The sequence below is a fragment of the Eucyclogobius newberryi genome, unplaced genomic scaffold, assembly GCF_026437365.1.
Source record: "Eucyclogobius newberryi isolate DKJ021-1_F unplaced genomic scaffold, fEucNew1.0.hap1 SCAF_5, whole genome shotgun sequence".
Classification (NCBI taxonomy): domain Eukaryota; kingdom Metazoa; phylum Chordata; class Actinopteri; order Gobiiformes; family Gobiidae; genus Eucyclogobius; species Eucyclogobius newberryi.
Window position 1 is genome coordinate 23239064 of NW_027316167.1, and position 25952 is coordinate 23265015.

At 38.4% G+C, this 25952-nt stretch overlaps 3 protein-coding genes across 3 annotated transcripts; 2 read left to right on the forward strand and 1 right to left on the reverse strand.

Moving 5' to 3' along the window:
• Positions 1 to 4979: 4979 nt before the first annotated feature.
• Positions 4980 to 18274, reverse strand: LOC140381259 (polycystin-1-like protein 2). Its single transcript, XM_072465289.1, has 41 exons — positions 17965 to 18274; positions 16777 to 16935; positions 16519 to 16707; positions 16090 to 16200; positions 15869 to 16016; positions 15571 to 15800; positions 15068 to 15478; positions 14877 to 14992; positions 14585 to 14717; positions 14306 to 14504; positions 14131 to 14242; positions 13904 to 14045; positions 13606 to 13818; positions 13287 to 13429; positions 13040 to 13219; positions 12829 to 12966; positions 12513 to 12662; positions 12306 to 12430; positions 12113 to 12233; positions 11891 to 12019; positions 11586 to 11811; positions 11286 to 11476; positions 10973 to 11203; positions 10784 to 10885; positions 10512 to 10690; positions 10283 to 10429; positions 10013 to 10212; positions 9378 to 9598; positions 9095 to 9311; positions 8443 to 8909; positions 8274 to 8370; positions 7928 to 8068; positions 7659 to 7844; positions 7026 to 7356; positions 6760 to 6893; positions 6562 to 6689; positions 6324 to 6484; positions 5845 to 6055; positions 5450 to 5551; positions 5235 to 5366; positions 4980 to 5167 (listed from the first exon to the last, which is right to left on the reverse strand). Exons 1-41 carry the CDS (start codon positions 18260 to 18262, stop codon positions 5018 to 5020), a joined length of 7401 nt encoding a protein of 2466 aa, XP_072321390.1. The 5' UTR covers positions 18263 to 18274; the 3' UTR covers positions 4980 to 5017.
• A 674-nt stretch (positions 18275 to 18948) lies between these two features.
• On the forward strand, positions 18949 to 20325 carry bola3 (bolA family member 3). The gene is made up of 4 exons (XM_072465128.1): positions 18949 to 19067; positions 19178 to 19301; positions 19424 to 19512; positions 20041 to 20325. Exons 1-4 carry the CDS (start codon positions 18999 to 19001, stop codon positions 20104 to 20106), a joined length of 348 nt encoding a protein of 115 aa, XP_072321229.1. The 5' UTR covers positions 18949 to 18998; the 3' UTR covers positions 20107 to 20325.
• Positions 20326 to 20863: 538 nt separating this feature from the next.
• vat1l (vesicle amine transport 1-like) lies at positions 20864 to 25152 on the forward strand. The gene is made up of 9 exons (XM_072465449.1): positions 20864 to 21150; positions 21505 to 21634; positions 21702 to 21917; positions 22117 to 22259; positions 22926 to 23029; positions 23284 to 23339; positions 23728 to 23922; positions 24662 to 24745; positions 24872 to 25152. The coding sequence occupies exons 1-9, from the start codon at positions 20936 to 20938 to the stop codon at positions 24968 to 24970; spliced, it is 1242 nt and encodes a 413-aa protein (XP_072321550.1). The 5' UTR covers positions 20864 to 20935; the 3' UTR covers positions 24971 to 25152.
• The last annotated feature ends 800 nt before the right edge of the window (positions 25153 to 25952 follow it).

The window sequence follows — 25952 nt, forward strand, 5'->3', positions numbered from 1 at the left end:
ATCTATTATATTATCATGGATCTATTATATTATTATGGATCTATTATATTATCATGGATCTATTATATTATCATGGATCTATTATACTATTATGGCTCTATTATATTATCATGGATCTATTATATTATTATGGCTCTATTATATTATCATGGATCTATTATATTATTATGGATCTATTATATTATCATGGATCTATTATATTATTATGGCTCTATTATATTATTATGGCTCTATTATATTATCATGGATCTATTATATTATCATGGATCTATTATATTATTATGGCTCTATTATATTATTTTGGCTCTATTATATTATTATGGATCTATTATATTATCATGGATCTATTATCAAATCAAATCAAATCAATTTATTTTTGTAAGGCCCAAAATCACAACAACAGTTGCCTCTGAGGGCCACAGGGAGAAATGAATCAACAATGTCTGTGGTGGCGATGGAGTCAGACAATGTCTGTGGTGGCGAGGGACGATGTCCCAGGGTCCTCTGTCCTTAGACTCTCCTTCTCGGCCAGGAAAAACTACAAAAAAAACCTCTTTGGGAAAAAAGCGTAGAAACCTGGAGGAGTTCCAGTGAAGGAGAAATCCGACTCTCACAGACGGACAGACGGACACGAGGAGACTGGAGCTGGACCCACTCTTCAAGCAGATGAGGGACCGTCTCAGTCGAGCTGGACCCACTCTTCAGGCAGATGAGGGACCGTCGGGGGCGAGCTGGACCCACTCCTCAGGCAGATGAGGGACCGTCCACACAGGGCAGGGACCACTTCATCAGGGGAGGGGCATCTGGGTCCACAGGTCCTCAGGAGTGAGAGAAAGAAAAGAAGGCGGTGAACAGTTTGCAAGTGGAATCAAAAAATAAATATTGTTTGATAGCATAAGTAGTCAGAAGAAGAAGAGGATAGTGCTCAAGCTGTCATACTTCCCCCAGCATAGTTACTCCTAGGGCAGCGTAGCTGAAGCTGTGGGTTTATGTTTCTGTTCCTAACTAGTCTGACCATAAGCGATTTCGAAGAGGAACGTTTTAAGCCTGGACTTAAATGAAGAGACTGTGTCAGCATACTTAACATGGGTCGGGAGCTGATTCCATAACACAGGAGCTTGGTAGCTAAACGCTCTACCTCCTACAGTACTTTTAGAGACTCTTGGCACCACCAGAAGGCCGGCATTCTGAGAGCGAAGAGCTCTGTTTGGATGATATGGTTCTATAGCATCTTTGAGGTAGGATGGGGCCATGTCATTTATGGCTTTGTAGGTCAAGAGTAGAATTTTAAATTTGATTCTAAACTCGACGGGGAGCCAGTGAAGAGACTTCAGCACTGGCGTAATGTGCTTTCTTCTTTTTGTTCCTGTTAGTAATCTTGCTGCTGCATTTTGAACCAGTTGAAAGCTTTTTATGGAGCTTTTAGGACACGCTGCAAGCAGGGAGTTACAGTAGTCTAATCTAGTCGTTACAAATGCATGGATAAGTTTTTCGGCATCACTTTTAGGCAGAATTCTTCTGATTTTGGCTATGTTGCGCAAATGGAAATAGGCTGTTTTACAAGCTTGATTTATATGAGCTTTAAATGAGAGCTCCTGGTCAAATAAGATTCCAAGGTTTCTTACAGTAGAACTGGAGGCTACACTGACATTGTCCAGTGTGGCTATCTGCTCAGATAGAGAGTCTCGTAGATGCTTAGGGCCAAGCACAATGACCTCGGTTTTTTCAGGGTTAAGAAGCAGGTAGTTTAGTGTCATCCAGGTTTTTATCTCCTTCACACAAGCACTAAGTCTGTCTACTTGATCGCTCTGATCAGGTTTCATTGATAAATACAGCTGAGTGTCATCTGCATAGCAGTGGAAGTTAATGTCATGCTTTCTGATAATGTTGCCTAATGGCAGCATATAAAGAGTAAACAGAATTGGACCGAGTACCGAACCCTGTGGCACACCGTAAATTACTTTAGAGCTTGGTGATGATCATGGATCTATTATATTATTATGGATCTATTAAAAGGTCACGTTTAGCCATGGATCTATTATATTATCATGGATATATTATATTATTATGGATCTATCAAGGATCTATTATATTATCATGAATCTATTATATTATCATGGATCTATTAAAAAGGTCACGTTTAGCCATGGATCTATTATATTATCATGGATCTACATATTATCATGGATCTATTAAAAAGGTCACATTTAGCCATGGATCTATTGCAAAGGTCACGTTTAGCCCATAGATCTATTATATTATCGGTTTAGCCAGACTTTTGAGTTCTCCAGCCACAGATGATATTATTATTACTTCCATTCTTCAGCCACTTATAGGCTGTTTTCTCTTTTTGTTTGTAACCGCAGGTGAATATTTTTGTTCACTTTCTGCACTATTTCCAGTTCACTTTCTGCACTATATCTGACCGTCTATGCATTTTTGTGTAAATATTTGAGTACACACCAAGACAAGTTTATTTCTACCTTGTTTTATTAGTAAATTCTTAATTCATGCATGCCATATTTGACTCTATAGACGTTGCTATTATTATTATTATTATTATTAGGCCCGAGCGCCACAAGCTGGCGAGAGGCCTATTAATCTCGTAAGGCCGTGCGAAGCACGGCTGCGAAAGTGCGCACGTAGTGCGCACGAAATCGAGCGCGAAGCGCTCGCCCACTTCCAAACACTCACTAACGCACTCCTTCACTCATGCACGCCCCGTGCATACTAATTAGTAGTAGGAAATTGGAACATTACCGTTGTAAACGGGCGAAGCCCGTGCAAAAGTGCGCACTAAACGAGCACTTTACATTTAGATGACGACCGCAGCGGTCATCATCCCCATATAAAGCACTCATTTGCGCTAAGTACCTCACGAATACGTTCCCCATCTCTTGCATGTTCCGTGCATATAAGCATGTAATGCAAAAATTGAACATTATTACTGTATAGAGGGCCAAAAACACAAAGTGGGCGGAGCCCACTCAAAATTAACAAAAGTACCCGTCAGTGACTTCTTCTTCTTCTTCTTCTTCTTCTTCTTCTTCTTCTTCTTCTTCTTCTTCTTCTTCTTCTTCTTCTTCTTCTTCTTCTTCTTCTTCTTCTTCTTCTTCTTCTTCTTCTTCTTCTTCTTCTTCTTCTTCTTCTTCTTCTTCTTCTTCTCGGGACCAACCCCCCTATTTTTCACCCAGTGAACATTGACGAAAAGTCACAAAAATTTGCACACCTCTAAAAATCGTGCCTCTCTACATTCTGGCTATTTCCCTTTTCTAAAATAAAAAAATTGGCGCGTCAGCGCCCCCAAATGTACCAAAAATGCATTGAGAGATGGGAAATGACCCCAAAAAAATCTGATCGTAGAATCATGAAATTTGGCGCAGAGGTAGATGGTGACAAGAGAAGTAAAAAATATTATTACGGCAACGCCGTCCGCCCAACCAAATGTCGACCATATTGCTTCAAAAATGGCTGAACATGACTTCGGAGTTTTTCCAAACGTCGTACTTTTACGAACTCCTCCCAGGGCGTTGGCCCTAAAAAGCTGAAATTTGGTGAAAATGCTACTGAGGAGTGGGACATCAAAAGTTATCCAAATTACATTGATACCTCTCACGGTAAACCTACTTGAAGTGAAATAAATTAATTTGGAGCCACAGCGCCCCCTACAGATTTTATATGGAGGTTAAATGTTTAGTTTTGCGAAATTATATGAAATTTGACACACAACTCAATTTTAGAATCCCCATCAAAAAAGTCAATGAGACCCATGTCATAATTGTTATGGCGTTGCCGTAACGATGACCGAAACCTTCCATGTTATTCCAATGGGGAAATCGCCAGAACATGTTTACACTTTAGACTTTCACAAACTCCTCTTAGGGCGTCAGCCCTATTAACCTGAAATTTGGTGAGACTCATCTTCAGGGGTGGACCATCAAAAGTTATCCACATTTTTATGCTAAGAGTCACGGTGTCAAGAATTCAAAATAAAACTGCTTTTTGATGGTAAAACAAAGGGGAGAAGATGTGACAGCGTCACAGATTCAGCAGTAGATGTAATAAAAGGACAATTGGGGCGCGTTAGCGCCCCCTCCTCTTGCGGCGTGGCGGCGGCGTGGCGAGGGCCGATCATTGCCACTTGCGGCTATATTTATTATTATTATTATTATTATATTATTCATTGTTTTATGTTGCACCTTAACGCCAAGACAACCTCCGGCATTAAGTTTGCTTACTGTGTTCAATAACAAGAGCAATACACCTTTTCTGATTCTGATATGAAAAAATCTTGAATTTAATTATTTGAAACTTCTTCTTAAGTTTACTAACACAGATGCAAGAACACATAGGCCTATTACAAGTTTTCCACCATGTAATGTTTTGTATAGAAGTGCAAAAAATCAAAATGTGCATATATTTTTGCTAAAACTTGTAAAAAATCAGGGCTTAGTTATCAACAAATCCTTTTGTACGAGCCGTCAAAATCTTGTTAAGAACAAGACAGAATGTTTGGTGTAAGTTGGTGAAGGTGTGATCTTTATGTCCGTATGTGCAAAAAATGAATTTTGAGAAAACAGATGTTAAAACAATAGACTATAAATCTGTGGATGCAAGTTGATTAACGTGGCTAAAAAAAAAATTTGCCTCGTTAATCAACTTTTGCTGTTGTGTTTTTGTATTTGTGTTGTTTTGTTTGGGTGCTTAATGTAGGATGAGACAATGTGGGAAATGTGTCCTGCCTCTTTTGATTTACATTTTGTTATTGCTGCTGCAGGTCAATGCTAAATGTTTTTGTTGTGTCTCTACAAGCATGACGTCTATTGCAAAAGCATATTAATTTCACATATTTTTTCATGACATATTGACATAAGACATATTCTCACTGTATCTCAGTATTTTACATTTATGCAAACTAAAATATTCAGTGACGTAATTACATTTACGTACATGGCCAACTAATTCCCAGCTAATATATATACTATATACTATATACTATATACTACACATTGACATTTCATGCTTCATCGTTGATCCCAGAAGAAATGGTTGATATTCCATTAGTTGAAACTAGCTTGTCATCACAACTTAGATTTTTGCATTTTATCCCAAACAAACTGCACACTTTCATCAGCATCAGATCAACAATCTCTTCCTCTTCTGATGGCTGTGGAAATATAAATACATGTAATTAATACATACACTTTTTCATGACTGAAATTTGGGGATTGCACCTTATGATGAATCTGCTCTTGACTGAATGCCACAAGAATGACAGAAATGAAAAGATTCAGCACAACAAAGGTCATAAACACAATGCATGAGCCGATGAGGAAAGCTCCAAGCACTGGGTTGTAATTCAGTACCTGTGGAAAACCAAATATTGTTTTAAAACTCATTCTATTATGTGGTTAGCTGTTGCTGTACTGCATTACAATCTCCATATTACCTCTTCATAGTTAAAAATCCCAAGCTGCAAACTGACCATGGTCTGAGCAGCGTCTAACAGCGTTCTGTAGGAGTACAGTTTCCAGCCATACATCAGGTTGGACTGAAATGAAATAAAACATATACATAACTCCTCTTGGAATAGGGATACATTGATGATAATGAATAGTTATATTGACAATGCTACAGCAAATTTTGCCAGGGCAACATCTGTAATCAAATTGAACTATTTTTGTATTATCTTTATTCGTACTTGGACTATATCACCCTTGCTTCTTTACTGCATGCATGTAAATGTATATTTGTCTGTATATCTATGCTACTATACATGGCTATATGTATGGATGCAGGTTTATTTGTCATATCGGTTAAAGTGTAGTGTGGGAAAATTCTCACAGCAATAGAATAGGCCAGGAACATGATGGTTATGACCACCAGGAAGCCTGAAATATCAGTCCAGGCGCGCTGCAGTGTGGAGGTGATCATGTGCAGCTTGGGGTTCAGTCTCAGCAGGTGCCAGAGTTTGATTGTAGCCAGCAGCACCAGGAATGCAATCAGATACCCCAGCACTGCATCAGCCTTGGCTGTCTCATGGAAACTGGCAAATCTTCAAGACATTTATACAGTGTAAAGATCTTATAACAATTTGTTTGTACAAACACGTATCTATTTATGGAACCATGTTGTAGAATAAAGTAAAAATAAAAATGCAGATTAACGACAGGTCTGATCCACATTATTGTGAGATGCATTGAACAAACTACTAAAGTATTTTTTGTTGTGCACAGGGTTGCATCTTAAGACATGTGGATATACAGTGTAATTATATACCAACAGTAATATGCCTGGTTGAAGAATTCCCTTGTTTAACTTACTGGTCTTTGTGGTCCTGATAATACTCTATCCCTCGTTTTCCCAATAAAGTTCTCTTGATGAACACAGAGAGGGCACTCCAGCTCAAGACAATAATAGCCAGTTCAAGGAAGTTCCACTTGCTTCTAAAATAAGACCATTTCTGCTGCTTTATTAACTTTCCCTGTGAGAAACAAATATAAGAAAGTGTGCTGCTGTCAATGTACGTTTAAATATTATACCCATTGATATCAATCATACCTGAACAAACATATAGTAAAGAATGAAAACAAAGTAAATAGCTTCAGAGGCCATCACAAAGATATGCAAGCCACCAGTAGACTGATACAGACGAACATTTTGAAGTTCACTGCGAAACTGAAAAGCGCCTGTAATAAACACAGGAATTTGGATTTAGTTTCAAACACTTTAAAAAAGTAGAGACATGTTGTAACTCACCAATGGCTGTGGTTTCCAGCATTAGTGTAACAATGCAGAAGAGATTCACATTTGCATTATACACAGTAAATTCAACAAAGATGGCTTGAGTGTATGCATCAAACCAAGTGTTGTCATAAAGGTATTGGAGGACCCTTCAAGACAGAGAAATATATAAATAAAATAATGTATAACAAACACCTTTTAACTTACTTGGAGCATAAGTCCCTGTGCCACAGGGGCTACTGTTTATTGTAGACATTTTTAGAAATACTGCATTCATGTACCTGCTGGAGTTTTGGTAATTTGGGCCAAGATCCACCACAAACCCCCCGCCTCTGTAAAGTACCACATTGCCCCAAATGGGATAGGCCCGAAGCATCCTCTGTGACTGATATTTCCATGGGTTTTCCAGATGTTGTGTCTCATTATCTGGCACAGTGAAGGTCCAGCCTGGACCATAGGCGCCCATGTCCTCCAATTCCCATGAATAGGGAGCGTGACATTCTGACACAGACTCCTTCATGGATGGAGCCACATGGCAGGATTTCTGCTGGGCTCTGACTTGGCGAAGACGGGCGTTGCCCACCAGTTTTGAGTTACCATCTGTGATAAAACCTGTACAAAAAAGATCAGACAAAACTGTACAACTGTTGACGCCCGGAAGAAGGAGTAAATGGTAGAGAGAAGGGTTGTTGTTATTATTTGTTACAAATGTAAATGTATATAAAAGGGGCAGTTATGGATGATCAACAATGTACAATTAAAGTCTGCGCCAATGTACATTAGGTGTTCAAAAACTAACCAAACCTGATATGCTTTAAAGTGCATGTACTTTCCCATGTGTTGATAGACCAATGTGCCTCAACATGAAAGAGAGTGACATTTTCATTCACTATGTAATTTCAAAGCATACCTACCTGGATAGTCGCCAAAAAGGTTGCTCAATAGCGTTGCGTTTGCCCAACCAAACACATCCTGAATATTCATAGTGTCTGAGATGCCTTTGCTGAAGCTTTGACGTATGTGTTGAGTCAAAAAGTAAGCATTGGGGTCCCTCTGACCATAAGCCACTAAGAGAAGCATCCACATAAACCCCATATAGGCTGAAAGTAAAAACAAAAGCACAATTGTGATAGATATTGTAGGAATATTGTGGCTCATTTTCTGGGGCAATGCGTTTTCATACCTACAATCTCCTTTATGAGGATAAAGACTCTTTGCTCTTTTATCATGATGTTCCTCATCTTCTCAATGTCAGTTGGGGGGGGTGGTTGGTAAAAACTACAGGTGCTGTCTCTTCTCGCAGCGCGCACAGTATCTGGGTCATCTAAGGGCAAGTAGGTTTTAATTTGACTGAAAGATACACAAAATATAGTAAAATATTACCACAATCTATTCAATTTTATTCTAATTTAGTGGTTACGCAATATGAGATTTCCATTAACTGTAGATTAAAATAAATGAGTACAAGCTCGATGTACTACATTGAATTTCTTATTATTTCTGTTGTTTTGTGCCATTGGGTGTCATACCTGAATTAATTGCAAGTCCGTCTACCTGAGGCTCTCCATATTCTTCTTGATCAACCTTTTTCAGAACAAGAGCAAAGAACGCTGCAAACCCGAGAACCTGTAAAGGAATTTGAGTTTAAATTAAGTGCAATTTTGATTTTTAAACCTCCAACCCTCAAATATGTCTTACTTTTAATGGTTGAGTAATAAAAAGACTCTCAAAAAAGGAGACAAGCATTGAGATTAGCCAGCTTATTGAGCGATCTTTCCCATACGTCAGCCCATACATCATCGTGAAGTATCCTGACGTGACACTGGTCGCAATCACCAGTAACCACCCCACAAAGACAAACCACCAGGGCAGCCCGCCTCTCTTTTTAGGATCCCCGCTGATGCTCTCTTCGGGACTGGTGCTGATGTCTAGCTGCTCACCCTCCAGACAAGACAATGGGAGATGGTACTCCAGCAGAGACTTCATGCCATGGACCTGCTGCAGTGCCCGGTTGTAGTTGTTGGAACTGGGGAAACGAGAGGGCCCCAACAAACCCAGCTCCTTTTCAACATGGCGCAGTTGCCTGTACAGATATCGGGTGTAGCTGGTGGTGCTCTTTTGGGCCCCATTAGATGATTTATCAGAGTCTTCCCACATACTGGATCCTGTTAGAGAACATATCTATTTATTGGATTAAGAAAAAAGATCCAAACATTGCCATTTTGAAACTGAAAATATGTCCATGTGTTGTATTCTTACATTTGTTAATAATTATTTTATGAGATTTGCTAATTGTTTTGTCATCTGTTTTATAAAAGAACTGATATAGTTTGGTACCATTACATTTTACCTCGCAAGCTGACTGAGCCCAAAGACAGGATCATAGAGCGCTCCTTTTTCGCTGTGTCATTATAGAAATCTTCAGAAGGCCTATTATGTTGTTTGATTATGTCCTCAACCAAAGACAATAGGACGTTGATATCCCACTGTTGCCCAGGTTTGAGGTCTAAATGTGGAAGTGGGCTTTTCATGGCCTTTGATAAGGACTGCGCAATTCGTTTTATGTCCTACAAAGAAATTCAAATATAAATGTTGCTTTTATTTTTCCCCAGTGTCGTTTTGAATCTTCTTACTTTGATCACAGTGTCTGGGGTGATGTCCTTAAGCTCTTTCTGAGGAGAGCTTTGAGAGGGGGACACTTTACCCATCTTCCCCTGTTTGGACACTTCTGTTTTACTTTTTTCACGAGGACGAGTGTTTCTGAAAATACTCACAATGAGCAGATTTATGGGAAACATGATGATTGAACTTTGAATCCCAATCATCACTTGCTGCCATGTGAACTCAATGTGTCCTGCCAAAAACAACAATAAACATGGTGATGTTAGTGATGATAGTTTAAGATTGAGGACAGAGGCCAATAACTTAGTGGTAGAGGTACTGTTTTTGTATATAAAATAACCAAAGTTATGAACCCTATTTCGGGTTTTTGTTTCATGTGGATAGTTTCTGTAATTACAGAGATATGAACCATAAACCAGGTCAACAATCTGCAATCTGAGAGTGAAGCAGCTAATTCGCCAGATCAATTTCAAACTGTAGGCATGTCACTTGAACACAACTTATTGATTAATTAACTAAAATAGGTGGTTTGTTGAATTGTACAACATTTTGAATAATGTATTGCATTTGTTGATGTATAAGTAGTGACAATTTTGGCAGTAAGAAAATAGTTTCAAAGTAAAAAACAAAACAAAATAGACTTTACCCAGGTCCATTGTCTGTTCAGAAGGATCTGTCGGGATGCCCCAGAACATAATACTTGTGAGCATGGTGCACAAGAGCAAAGAGAAGCAGCAGGAGACACGCTGCACCCGAGTGAAGGTGCTGCAAGGAGGACGACTGACAACCGAAAACCAAATGTGACCATCGCGGAAATCCTTGGCAGTCTTCATGAAAAACAGATTACTAGAAGAAAAAAGAGGTAAAATACAGGTCAGAATGTAGCACCGTCCTTTTTGGCTTAAAAAACTATTACCTAAATCTCTTCAGGTCCATTTCCGTTGCCACTGGGAAAACCTTGTCAAGCGTGCACTCTCCCACGTCTATGGCCAGCCAGGAGTTACACAGAAAGTGCCACTTCTGACCAGTCTCCACATCCTGAACCATGACTTTGTTGACATACCTGAAAGAAACATCTTACAGCTACCTTCAACGTTTACAGATAGTTAATTCGACGTGATCAAAAAAACAAACAAAACTGTCACCACGCTGGGTAGGCTCCTGAGTTGTCATGCCAGAGTCGTAGGCTCTGCAGGTCCCCCAAAGAAAAATGAGTGGTCAGCAGAAACATGTCCACTGCACCTCTCTCAAATAAAGGTTTCTCTGCGTCTGTCAGGTGATGGGGCTCACTCTCTCCCTCTGTCCCCTGCAGTGTTATTGTCACCTACAGCATGTGGACAGTCGAATGAAAACATTAACATTAACCTTAAGTATAATAGATTTCACTTTTCACTCTGTCTACAAACATGTGACTCACTTGAGAGGACGTAGATGCACCATGCCGATGTCCAGTGCTGACATTTATCATATAGCGATATTCTGCCAAAGGATCATTGTCTTCTAGTAAGGTTATTTTGACCTTAAAAGATGAAACAAAATGAATTCAGCTGAAAACAAAATATAGAAATGTGTTTTGTATTTTCCAGTAAATTGTGTTGTAGTTTACTTTAGCTGAATCCTGGATGTCTTTCCTTCGTGCCCACACCACAACCAGAAGATAAGCAGCAAAGATGGCACCAACAAAACAAACCACAACTGGGTTGTTAGTAAAAGTTGCGAACAGCTCTGCAGTGCGTGACACATCTACCAAGTTTGGCATTACAAAAAAGGAGCTGCCAAAAACTGTCAAGTGATTACAGAAGCACTGAGTTACTGCGTGTGTGGTGAGTGGACCAACCTGAGAAAGGAAATTCATGAATTACTAAATGCAAATCTATTGAAAAACTGTTTATTGGACACAGATATTTTTTTATACTTACCCTGCAGCCATCTTCACTCCAAAATGACTCGGTTTCATTCCAATACTTACACTGAGCAGCAATAGTGACTACATTCACAGTGGCATTGACTGATTTGACGCCAGGTTTTACAATAGGTTTTATAACAAGATAGTGCACGCCAACATCTCCAGCTCGATCCTTTGGCCTCACTACCCAGATAAACTTTTCCTCTGTAAGATAATTACATATTTGTGATTAAACATAAGTAAAGATATTAATAAATAAAAAATAAAGATTTGACAAAGTGTTTAATTTAAAGATGTATGTTTAATAGTATACCTTCTGTTGCTTCCTCTAAAGGGAGCTGTGCCTTTGCGACGTATTTCTCATGCGTTGGATAAGCTTTATATCCCAGAAATGCGACAAAAGAAATGTCTTCGGATGGCTCCATTCTCAGAACAAGTGTTACATCAGGTGAAGGGACGTCTATTATTAAAGTACTGAAATTGGCCAAGTCTAGCTCAGTGCTATTCTCCTGCCCCACATCCAGTCTTGGAAGGAAAATCTAGAAACAACAAATAAAAGTAAACACGCATTATCTTTTAACATACCAAAATATTAGTATTTGATGTCTTACACATTACCTCTATCTCCTCTGGTAAGTCATGGACAGCGATGACACTGCCATCCATTCTGGTTAAAGAGACTGATCCTACTGCCCCAGTGATGTTTTCCTCGTTCCAAGCATATGGATTCTTTGTGAAACTCATCATCTGTTAATCATAAATTCATTGTTGCAAGATTTTTTTAAACAAATGTTAAACTACGGAATCCTATGTTCATATTGATGAATATTTGTCACATACCCTTACATCCACTGGTTCTTCTGGTGAGACAATAGCCGCAGGGAGGGCAGGAAGATTAAATCTAGAGGACGTATTCTTCTGTATGTTGATATCATGCATCTGCATAGTCTGTGGTGTTATCCTTCATTGGAATAGAGTATATACAGTTAAATGTTTGGCGTTTCCATAACACATGTCAGGGATCACTCCATACCTATTGACGTAAACACCGATCTGACCAGAATCGATAATGGCAGGTTCTCCATCCAGTCTTTTATTCATGAGTAAAGCACTTTGTACATTGTTAATCCCAGTAAGGAGAAATTCTGACACTTTTTTCTAAGGAGATAATCAATAGTTAATGGATTATTACTGTTAAAATGTTCCTCAGTATATGTATCTGATTTGGTTTGAACCTTACATTAGCTGAAACGTTTAAAATGTTGCTAGCTGCTTCTATAATTGGTGTAGCTGCTTGTACTACTTCATTATTTTCTTCTGCAGTGAATTGATAGACACTGATAACATTCAGAGAGGCACTGAGGTCCACCAACAACGAACCAGCTTCTTCCTGCAAAAACGTGATGTACCACACACATCCAGTATTGTTGTTTTGTTCTTGTAAAGCTTTATGCAGATAAACACATTTACATTTCAAAAAGGCATAAACTCTTTACCCAAGGGTGCCTTCCCCTGCACATTTGCATTTCGTTTTCCAAAAGTAGGGAGTACAGTACCTGAGCAGTGGGTGTGAGCTCATCTGAGTGCTGAGTGAGTCCAGCCACAGCTCTTGCCATCACCTGGACCCCCTGCGTTGTATTACTGGGGGACCCATCTAGGACTTTGGTCATTTTGGTCAACATTACTTCTCTTAACTGCAAGAGCAACACACATGTTTGAAAGGAGCATTTGGATCCATTTGAAGTAACTATGATACGTATTTGATACCTTCATTCTTGAATCTTTGTACTCCTCTTTGGACTCTGTGTTGAGCATATCTGAGACTGATGTAAATATCTGTCCCAGAGCTTCACCCGAGAGAAGACCCTGCTGCTCTAACTGGGTCACTGTATCATGAACTGCAGACTGAAGGGCATCCACTGAGCTTTCTGTGTAACTTTGCTCAATCTTAGAAGAGAGTTACATTAAACTATGTTCTTGCCTGAAACAGAGACTCTAATAGCAGAATACAGACCTGTGTGGTTATGTTTGTGGATGCTTTCTTGTTTTCATTTTTTACAGTCACCATTAAAGACAAACTGAAGTTGTTATTCTTATCTCCAAGAGGCAGAAAGACTGCCTTCATTTCATGTGCATCACTGCATTTGAGGTGTTTACCTAGAAGAAAATGTAAAAAACAAATTTCAAGTACAGAATGACCCATTTAGGTATCTATTGCTAAACACATTGGTCAACATGCATCTTGAAACCAGTTTGTAATGTGTAACATTAAACTTATCTCTGGTAAATCACTATAAATCGCTAAATAAAGTTTAGCAGTGCAACTTCCCTACCCATGTCTGTTTTGATGCAGTAAACGCAGCCCGAGGAGCAAGTCAGGCTTGTTTTGCACATAATGTTAAAAGCATCAAGTATTGTCCCGGCAGATGGAGAGATGCTACATGAAATGATGTCTGCAGCAGGGCTTGATGTCACAGGTGGAGTTGGGGTTGGTGGAGGGTCCGGTATTGGCAGCATATACTTGGCAAATCCAGCCTTAGTTTTTCCTGCAACAAATACATTTTTATCTTATACAAAACTATTAGAGGTGGAATTAAACAACATATGTATATTTTTCAGTGTAAAACCCACCATAAGCAATCACAACAATGTTTTGCATAGTATCTCTAGACTTTTCCAAATGTTGACTCTTAACAGTATATTGAGTGTTTCCATCCTGCTTTTCAGTAGGAGGCCGTCTGCTCACTTCAGAGTAACATTTTTCAAGGTTGTTCTAGAAATTAAAGTCAGAAAATCAATCAATATAAAAGCAGATAAATTCAGTTTGTGCTTTGTGTACTCAAAAGAGCAAAACTTACAGCCAATTGTCTTTGGTCCTCTAAATACCATACAACATCAGGACAGTTTTCTTCACAGTGCAGTTTCAGAGTAACATTGGTAATAACATTTATTGAAGTGCAAGTATCGCATCTATACAAATATTAAATGTATATTATTAAATATTTTTCAATTGCTGAATTTAAGGATTTTTACCTTATTGTTACATTTCTGAATTCCCCTGGAGAAACAGTGATACACTTGGAAGCCGCTGCAACTTGAACTGGACTTCTAAACCAACTTCTCTTCTTTGCAATCAAAGTGTATCTCGCAAATTCAAAAGGATTTGGAAGGCATTCTTTTTCAATTGTGTAAGAATCACGGTTTGTTTCGTTCACACATTTGCAGGAACCTTCTGTAACCAAAAACAAAACATCAGTATTGGACATAAAAACAAAAATCTAAATATAATTACTAAAGTACGACAATTCTTACTGCATTTCCAATAAAATTTGATTCCTTCGCTGGGCAGGGATGAGGCTACGGCTTTTAGAGTAACACTCTGACTGTAGTCAACCAGAGAGGAAGGTGAAGCAGTCATTTTGAAATCGCCAAAATCATCTTCCATCTGCAAAAGACAGTTACTATATCAGCAAAAACAATCATTTGATCTTTCTATGTTTAACGTGGTAATAATAATAATAATAATAATAATAATAATAATAATAATAATAATAATAATAATAATAATAATAATAATATGTTGGTAATTATCTCCATAACACACTGGATCCTCCTGTTGGCCTGTGTAATTATGACACGCTAGAAGTATTTTTTCAAGGTCCACGTCAGCATCCATGGTTGAGAGTGCATTCATGGCTCGCACTTTAACTTGTAAAGATCCTTCAATCCAAGAGTACAATATGTAAATGTATAGAATTTACTACCATTGGTTCATAACGGCTTGGCACAATATACCTTCAAGTGGAGAGGAGAAGGCAAATGCTTGTGTGCTACTGTTGAGCATGTCTTTAGTTTCAGTGATATTATCATGAGCTCCTGTTAGCGTGAACAGAAGCCGCACAGGGGCTCCTTGCTCCAGAGAAACATTGATAATGAGATCAGAAGTGTCCGGACACAGGCTTTCCTCGGCCTCCACAAAAGCCTGCAGACCCTTGATGGGCTGAAGCAGACACAGCTCCAGGTTTGTGGATACTGTCTTAGCTGAAATCTTATTAGAAGCTGATATAGTCAAGTTCTGACAGCCCCGTCCAAGCTGTTCCACAGAATCGATGTCAAGTGTTATATTGTGAGGTGTGACGCCACTGTCCACAGAAGAGTTTGCAACCAGGTGAGCATTGTGTTGAATTCTATAAGTAACATTTGTACCTTAAACACAAAAACAAAAACAGACTATGTTAATGTTCGCCAATATTATTCACCAATAATGTTCACTTTTACACAATATGTGAATGACAGACCTGCTTCAAGCAGAACTTGAATTTGTACTGGCCTGCCATACGCTGCATTACATTTGCTGTCATCAATAGAAAGGTCTTGGCTAAAGCATTTGATGGCACCAAACTCTCCCAGTGGCTCCTGAATGGTTATTGCCTTCTGTGTTGTAACATGCCAGTCACTTGTGGTGCATTCAACACTGACTATAAAACTCCCAGGTACAGTAAATTTGTGAATTACAGTGCTCTCCATCCTGAAAACCGAGTAAATGCATTTAGTTAACATTAACATTAACATTTTGTATAACTATTTGTTACTCACTCCTCTGGGCTGTATGGGTCTATTGTATGACCATCTCCAGCGTTGACTGTGCACGTGAGATTTCCCTCAAATGGATGCAAAAGCCACTTGACAGTAATGGTGACATTATCAAACACAGCTGCCAGTTTGCTCATTAATAGGGAGAGACCTGAATGGAAGAAAGACTTGCTATTTAATGTTTTTTTTTTTTATCCGTCATTTGTCTTTTCTGCAAATCTGACCATGTTTGCAGTGGTATTCCACAGAAAGGTAACTTCCAAATGCTGGACACGGCTCTCCAAATGTGCTCACGTCCACAGGAGCCTGGCAGGCCTGCAGTCCATAACAATGGGCTAAAAGAAAAGGTGCACACCTGTCATGTTTGTTTGAATATATTTAGATAGCAAGTAGCTTTTTACTCTTAATAATACTTACACCAAACCGTAAATGCACCATTGTACAGTCAAGGAACATAGAGCTTAACTTTTGAGTGAGTGAAAGCGGATTAGTGACCTATTATGGTTGCATTGTTCCTACATAGCTAGAGGCATACGTTTTATGTTTCAGTGACTTGTAGGTTTTGCCCACATAACAGCTGTTTGAAATATACTGAATGTGCAATCTAAACATTACACAACAACATAATACTTAGTTTTGAATTGGTATCATACCAGTTACAGAATCCACCACATCGATCCAGCTGCATTCTTCCTGTGAAGCTGTAGGTGAGGCTGCGAGATGGGATCTGCAGTAATGTATGGTTTTTCGGCCAAAGAAACTATCATCTATTTCTATTACTTGACCAGAACCACATTGCAAAGTAGCATTTTGGCCTTCACAAGAAATAGATCTTCCTGAATCTATGCAGAAAAATATTGTTAAGTGAGATAAACAAGTCACAGATATTGTATGAATTTAAGGTGACATACCAAACTGACAGACAAAAGTATTTTCTTGGGTACAATTATCTGTGGCTTCCCATTGAAACCCTGACTGTTTCTGTATGTAACCGCAAGCTGCCGCTGGCGCTGGTGCGTTCACCCAGTTATTATAGCTGACATCTGAGCCATCCAGCCAAGAAAGGGAACCTGTAATAATTCAATCAGTAAATTAGATTTATAATTCACGACACACTTGTAACAGGTGTAATGTAGCATGTCCATCGTGAGTGCAAACATTTGTAAACTATAAACACTATCAAGGGAATAACAGATACTGTAAATGAATGAGAAAGAGAATTGCCTGTAGTCAAATAAAATAACAATGGTAAGTGAGAATGACATCTATGGCCATTTTCAGTGTCTATGTGAAAAGAGGATCTTGTGTGTTTAAGCCTGCTGTTTCAGGGTGATATCAAGATTAGGGCAGGAGTGGAGGTGTGTGAATGAATGATTTAATGTTCTTTACAGTAGCCATACAAACTGCAGAGAGAGCAATTAGAAGTAACATTGATGGTGATTTAGCAAGGTAGTACTACAGAAGAGGTTGCGCCACAATCAGTATTAGCAATTGTGGAATATTAATTTTAACCTGCTTCTAGTAATTATGTTCGATTTTAAATATAACAGTACTTGGGTTTTAAAGATACAGTAATACCACTATGAACACTTTTTAGTAGATTTAAATTGTTTCTCTTTTGACTCATTCATTGTTTAATGTTGCAACGAATCATCAGGTGTCAAGTGTCTATATTTGTGAATTCTGTTCATTGACAATGACAATAAACCTTTTCTGATTCTGATTCTGAATCTGAATCTGATTTTTAGTTTAAAAACACTAACTGTGTTTAACCTGGATTGATTTTTGGGTCAATTGCAAACTTGTTTTAGTTGCTCATTTCATTCATGCTTTCTAATTGTATGTACGGCTTGAGAATTTAACATTTAAACATAATGTAAATGTAAAGATTTAACATTACAAACAAGTAAAATACAAATCTGATTTGAAATAATATCTATGTTTAGACTTGAGCCTTTTTTGTCCCAGAGGAGAATTTTATTTGTTTAGTTTATTATAAATATTCAAGAAAAATCCCACGTACGTAGCTATGACTTTAAACAACAACAACAACAACAACAACAACAACAACAACAAAAAAACACAAATTGTATTCTCACCATCACCAGTAGTGTCTAGAGTAAAGTTCGGAGCTGCTGGTGCCAGTCCAAGCCACCAGTTCTTCCCAGGGTGCAGATGCTTCTGGAGAAACTGCTGCGTTTCATCATTGAGAATAAAAGCGAGATGTCCACCACCACGCTCACACCAGGACTGGGCCCTCAAGAAGGGGCGCTGTACACCGACTAGTTCAAAGCATGAGCCATCAAAGCTCTCCTGGTGATCTGGACAGGAAAGATCATCAGAAAGTTCCTCAGCATGGCAGGCGCAGCTGAGGAAGAGGAGAACTAGAGCAATCATGGGGCTGTTGTCTCTGCCCATGTCTGTGAGCAAACTGACCACACTGAGGAGGAACATGTTTTTAAAAAGCAGTGACATCAGCAACTGTCAACAACAAACTAATTAAGGTACAATTAGATATATTTGGAACAGTCTAGATTGATGCTTGCCTTTGTGCAGGAGACATCGTTCTTATTGTGAAACAAAGCTCAGATGAGCAGTGAAAGAGGAACAAAAGCCCATTGTAAACAGCAATAGCCGCCACTACAGTAAATCCTGACAACCTGCACAAAGAGATAAGCCCCTCTTTCAAGCTTGATTTCATAAAAAATGTCTTCTTCTCCTTCACAACACTATTGGTACGGCCTCAGTATCTGTTAGTGATTATGTTATAGTCAGCAATTTTATATGTATTGAAATGAAATAATAATGCATTCAAGCAGTTTGGTTTGGATTATTAAGTATAGGTTGTCTTACAGAGGCCTATGGCCTTTTATTTTTTTAATTAATGAATAAATTAATAGATACATAGATAAACACATACATAAATGGAGTAATTAAAAACTACACTAATACATTCCTGACTGAATTCATTATAAGATAAATAAACCAGTAAACGATGGAACAATAAATTAAATTTGTGTATGTTATATATTGCAGTACCCGGATGTTGACGTCATAACAACGAGCCCCATACTACTGCAGGATTTAGCATGCTAACGATGCTAACTTCCGTCGTTCGAACTAAACTGCCGTTATGATGCTTGCATGTAGACGGACCTTGGGGGACACAATGATTACAGCACATCGTATTTTGTATAGAAAAGTAAATTATTTTGTGAATGTTTCAGATGTTTACGCTGCTGTAACTAGCGCTGAATGACAGCTGCGGTTTGCCATTGACTGACCTGTCCCATCTCATTTGTTTCTTCTCAGGGTTTGTTTTCTGGACTTGCACATAGATATTTGTCCTCACAAACAGAAGGAGAAGGTCGGATTGTTAAGATATTACAAGAGAAGTTTCCAATGGCGTCTTCGCTCAAAGTTGTGGATATATCAGGTAAATAATCTAAGGGTCACTGGGGACAGTGAAGTTAACGCTTTATGCAAGTTGTTTTCAATCATGATCATCACGCGCGCTTATGTTGTCTTATTTCAACATGTGATGGGAAATGTTTTTAGGTGGATGTGGAGCAATGTATGAGATTCATATTGAGTCCAGTGAGTTCAAAGGGAAAAGAACAATTCAACAACACCAATTAGTCAACCAGGTAAATGTCTAACAATCTACATGTTTACGATCAATAAGTGCAAGCGCTATTATGCCAAAAACACACATTTAGTCAATGTAACGTTTGAAGTTAATTTCCTCTGACAATAACTGCCACTCAACAATATGTTAAACTAAAATGTGAACAAAATGTAGATGACCTAGATAAGTGAAACATAATACAATAATAATAACTGCAGACCAACATCAGATTACAAGTAAGTGTAGTTCGATAAAGTACTTTAAGTACTCTACTGTAAACAAATCTTTATTTATAGATAGATATGCGTTGCATTTCCCCCCTCACTAATCACTAATTATTAGTATATTACACTTAATAGAAAAATATTTTTCATATAGAAATAATCAGTTCTATCAGCTGATACACTTTTCCAATACCAGTGCAAAGATTGAATTAGATATGTCTTACACTCAAAAAAGACAAATGACTGAAACCAATCATTTGTCAATGATTAGGCCATTTGATTTAATGTACATACATTGTGTCTTTTTTTTTCTTTCTTTGTAGGCACTCAAAGAAGAGATCCAAGGAATGCATGGGCTTAGAATATTCACTGAAGTCCCAAAGAATTAAATTCTTGTGGCGATATCTTTAATTTAGTTTAACAGTAGACTAAATTATGAGAACTTTATTTATCAGAATGTAGTCAAGAAATGTTTATGAACATGTCTTTGTGTATGTATCACTAATAATAATCACTACCAAAAGTATGTTTTGTCAAATTCACCTTTTTAGGATTTTATTCTGAGGTTATGAGCCAATGAAGCTACAACACGCACAAAATGACAAACTTGTTTTACGCTGTTTCATCTACCTTGATAACTCTGTCTCTGTGTCACCAATAAAATACATTTGCTAAGTTACAGGTACAGTTTGACTTTAATTTCTCTCTTCCATCAATAGATAATTTTCTATCTATTATTTTACATTTTCTTTTGCTTATACTTAATGTGTCCAGAAGATGGCAGTGCGCTTAGACCACACGGCACTTGAGATTCAATACCACACATTTTGCACAACCTAAAACAAGGTCTGTGGATTTATGCCTATAATAACTCATCTAAAAGCGAAGTGCTCTTTGATTCCCTGAAACACCAAGAATCAGACCGTGCTATTTTGTCAGAATATGTCATAAAGTTTTGTACGCACTTAACCAGCAGGTGGTGCACTTTTTACTTCATACGTTTAAACATGTATGAACTAAAAGAAATGAGATTATAAATTGCATTTCAACGGCGAAGATGCATTTTAAATCGGCATGTGTGAGTAGACTTGCACTCATTGAGTGACTGGTGCGCCTCATCGTGCGTGTACCACATCGATCCGCGGACTCTCAGTGGACTTGCTGCATCGCGCAACATTTGAGGGGGCGCAGGGACGCAGGGTGACGGTCTCCATCATCATGGCTAAACAAGTGTCTGAGATGACTGAAGAAACCCAGCATATGATAGAGAAACAGTTGAGCAAAGAACCCCAACACGCGGAGCCGTCCTGCGATGGCAAAGAGATGCGAGTGGTGATGCTGTCGGGCTTTGGTGGTCTCAACAAACTCAGGGTAACCAAGAAAGCGATGCCCGAACCCGCGGATGGAGAAGTGAAGATACGCGTCAAAGCATGGTGATTATAACGGGATCTATTTGATTTGGGTCGTAGATGCACGTCAACTTCACCCCGCGTGTCTCGAAAAGAGCGCGTTAACGCAGCGCAGTCGGTTCATTGCGGCCGCGAGCGAAGCCACAAGTATGTGATGTTCTACGGAGCTCTGTCTCATCCTCTACAGTGACTACAATGTTTACTTTGCATTGGGTCACTTTTTTTAAATGAAGAGAAGAGAAAAAATTGCGATTAAAATTATGACATTTGAGAAATATCAGGAGGAGGTGTTTGTTCTGGAGAGGATGCTTGTGTTGATCGTGCATTATTATGACAGAGGTAAATAAATCATGTTTTGTTTGTTTGTATTTTGGGAAGTGGTTTAAATTTCTTGGATCTGATGGTGCGTCAGGGAACAATTGACAGTCCCCCAAAGACACCTGTGGTACCGGGCTTTGAGTGCTGTGGAATAATAGAGTCCATGGGTGAAAACACAGAAGGATTTGAGGTTAGTGAAATGATCAAATCTCATGTTAGGTATAATTCAAGTTATTTTGCATCACTGCATCTTTCAGATTGGCGACAGAGTAATGGCTTTTGTAAACTACAATGCCTGGGCGGAGGTGGTGTGCACTTCAGTGGATTTTGTTTACAAAATGCCAGATGAAATGAGTTTTGCTGAAGCTGCAGCATTCTCTCTGAACTATGTGGCTGCTTACATGATGCTTTTTGAAGTGGCCAATTTGCGAGAGGGGATGTCAGTGCTGGTACACTCAGCTGGAGGGAGTGTGGTAAGTATTTTTACTACTTGAAATATATGTATTTTTTTTTGCTTGTTTCTTTTATGTGCATCACCAACTATCAATATTTTCACAAAGTACAAACATAACTGGATGTTTATTTTGTATTTACCTTTACTTTAGATATTCACACATTTGTATTCAGTGCAGTCAAACGCAGTTAAGGTGTCCTCATTGTTACTTTTCCCAGGGTCAAGCTGTGGCTCAGCTGTGCTCCACTGTGCCCAATGTGACGGTTTTTGGGATTGCGTCGTGTTTCAAACATCCATCCATCAAAAACTCTGTGACTCACCTCTTCGACAGAAACGTTGATTATATGTACGAGGTCAAAACGTAAGAAATATCTTGCCTATGGTGACTCTTGGCATTGTCTGTGTAATTGTTGCCTGTGGCTGATGTGTCGACGTGGCTCTGTTTGAGCATTGGGATAGTTACCTTTGCCTTATTTGGACCTGTGTGGTCACAGTCCCCATGGCAACTCACAGCTCATCTCGAGAAGCGGCAGCTTGGGGAGAGGTCTGGGCTGACTGTGGACCAGCCGAGCCAATTAGGGTGCAGCTCTCCTACATTCTCATTCAGAATAAAACCTGCTGTTAGGGGAGACTTTGTATAATTAGGCCTATCTTTTACTATTTTATATGCATATTAAACCAACAGTTGTCTTCCAATCATTTTTAAGGCTAATGAATCCCTGTAAACATACCACATACTATAAGTCACTTGGCTGTCTTTGCTGAAGTTCACATTCTCCTTAGGATCAAGCTCAGAATGCAGTTTGGACTCTCAGAAATCAAATACCCATTGAAATCAGAATACTGCCACATGGTCAGACTATGGCAGGTGCAGAAAAAGCAGTGATTTAGTAAATCATTCAGTCATGTTTTAAATGGAACCTTATGGTATAATGAATGGTTTATTAAGAAGGCAGGTGATTAAAATTTGAATGCATAAAATTAACGTCTCTATTCCTTTTCACTTGCTTTGATCCACATGTTTTAGGATTGCTCCTGAGGGTGTGGACATTGTGTTGGACTGTCTGTCTGGGGAAAACACAGGAAAAAGTCTAAGTTTATTGAAGCCGTTGGGTACATATATCCTTTATGGTAAGAAAAAAGTGCAATCAGGTAAGAGATACTGAAATAAGTAAGGCCATAGCCCGGATGTGTTATTGTCATGACCACCATCATTTTCTAATTTTACACTAATTACTTTCCCTCATGAATAAATGTGTATAAATAAATGCTATGCATATTAAAGGTCAAGAGCCACTGTTCCGCTACCTGCACACTGGATATTAATGGCCGGTTACATCTGCCCACCTATTTGCACTCCAATCATATTGTTTTTGCTTTTTCAGGCGCATCAAACATGGTAACTGGGGAGACAAAGAGTTTCTTCAGCTTTGCAAAATCTGTGAGTCATAGATACAATGGGTCATTATACACTGGCTTATACTGTTGAAAAATATGTTATACCGATACCTAAATGTCAAACTGTTTTTTGGGGACATGGGACTTAATATATAATCAATACACCTGATCTAAAGGGCATGACATTATGTGTGCCCTACAGTGGCCTACTTGAGTTTTCCCACTGTCTTTAACTCCATTAATATAATTACAGTGCAGCCAAAAACCTGATTATCATGTATTTATTTCTGCACAGTGGCACAAAAAAACATGTATTACACTGCACTGAATTTGTGTAATAGCTTATTTTTGGACTTCTGAATATTGCTGAATAGATATTTTGAAGCAGGAAGATAATATCCCACTATTACATCCATTTTACTTTGTTCCAGTGGTGGCAAGTGGAAAAGGTGAACCCTATAAAGCTTTATGAAGAGAATAAAGCTATAGCAGGATTCTCGCTGCTTAATCTGCTCTTCAAGCAAAAGAAATGTGGTTTAGTGAAGTCTGTGATGGAAAAACTGTTGGGCCTTTACAATGAAAAGAAGATAAAGCCAGTGGTGGACTCCCTTTGGGCTGTAGAGGAGGTAAGATAAGATTAAGCAACATGTAAAGTACAATTGTGTCAATCTAACCACCACAGGTCACAAGCGAAGTGTTTTCTTTCTGCCAATCCCATTTACACATGTAGTATATGCACATATTACTATGCAGTGTGCACAAAAGACTACATGCACATTTGCATGGGAAACTACTGCTATATTATGCCAGATATTGGCACGCTGCTCTGTCCATTCAGAAGAGGCATTTCCCATGAACAAAACCATTCAAGAGAGTGGAGTGTAACACAGTGCTCCCTCGTGTTTTAGGCCTGAATTAAAACAATGTGTCTAAAATTAATGACATACTTAACTAAATAGAGAAATAATGACTTAAGAGTTTTGATTATATATCACATATCTTAAATATTGTCCGACTTTTAGCACTGTAAATTGTTTGGATCTGATTGTCCCACTGATGCACTATCAAACAATGAGTGGCCTATTTCTTGCATGAGCAGACTTCCTATAAGTGATCTGTTCTTCTGTATCTACCTCTGTATCTACCTGCGTTGCACCAATGAAATTTCCCCACGTGGGACAATAAAGGAATATCTTATCTTATCTTATCTTGTACAATGTAATGACATAATTATAAATACAATTGCTGAGGAATCAGCTTTATTGTCACAGAATCTGCTTTATTGTCACTTGCATAAGCTAACTTGTGCAATGTAATGACATAATTATAAATACAATTGCTGAGGAATCTGCTTTATTGTCACAGGTAAAAGAGGCTATGCAGAGAATCCATGACAGGGGAAATATAGGAAAACTTATTCTGGATGTTGATAAGTCTCCTACACCTTTGGTATGAACATGTTATTTTTACTACCATACAAGTTAGCCCCAGTTTTTAATATTGTTAAATTGCATAGGTATGTAGGTGTCAGTGCTTTTTCTTCTAATGTCTTTTGATTTGTAATGTTATTACAAGATGGCCAGTGACAGCACAGAGACGAGTGAAGCGGGTGAGGAGGAAGAGGAGACAGAAGGAGACAACGACATTAAGGAACGGATGCCTTTTATCCATTAGTGAAAAATATAATGAAGTAACAAAAAGGAACCTTTTCCATACAAAAGTCTTCACGCAGTGTTTACTATAGGAGCTTTGTATGTATGCATGAGTGTACTGCACATACATTTATCTGTATCTTGTCCTTTTGTTGATGTTAATGTGGTTTTAGTTACACGGGCAAATTAAACTTGTTCAGTATAGCAACTTGTGAAGTGCCAATTAATTGCCTGCTTTAGATGGCTAGAAGGGATTGACTGCAGGTATCTCTGTACATTATGCAATTGATAGTCATTCAGTAGGCCATATGTTTGTGCTGGTCATATGCACATCACTGTTTCAAATGACAAAATCATATTATAGGTCATCTAAAGGACAGGATAGGAACAAAGATGGAGTGTCATATCAAGTCTAGCCAAATGTATCTAAATGGATTTATCAGTGCCTTTAAGCTGTCTTCAATCCATGTGAATACTTGAATTATGTCAAAAGTGAAATGAGTGAAATGAATAGGCAGTTCAACTGTGATGAGATACATTCTCAACATTCTCTTTGATTAATTAGTAGCCTTAGTGGTATATTTTAGAAATCCCCGGAATTAACTAAGTTTTTGTATTACATTTGTTACATTTTCAGGGATATAAATGTATGTGATCATTTGATTAACAATGGCCTACTTTCCTTACATGAGTGAGAATGAGATTTGAAAGATTTGTCATGTTGCCTTACAAAAACTAGTGCTATTGTTCTGTGTTGTACAATATTTTTGTTAATTTGTTTACCTCAATAAATGTCACTGTAATTTATAAACAGGATTTTTGTATTAGTTAAGATGTTACAGCTAGACCGAAAGGCTCAATGTTTATGCACAAGGTCAAATGGATAATTTAAATGTTTACCCATGTAGTAATAGGCCTATAGGTGAATAACTAATCAGACCACAATCTCAAACTTTGATTCATGTGTGTGCTGTGGTACAAAAGTACTGCACTTACATAAAATG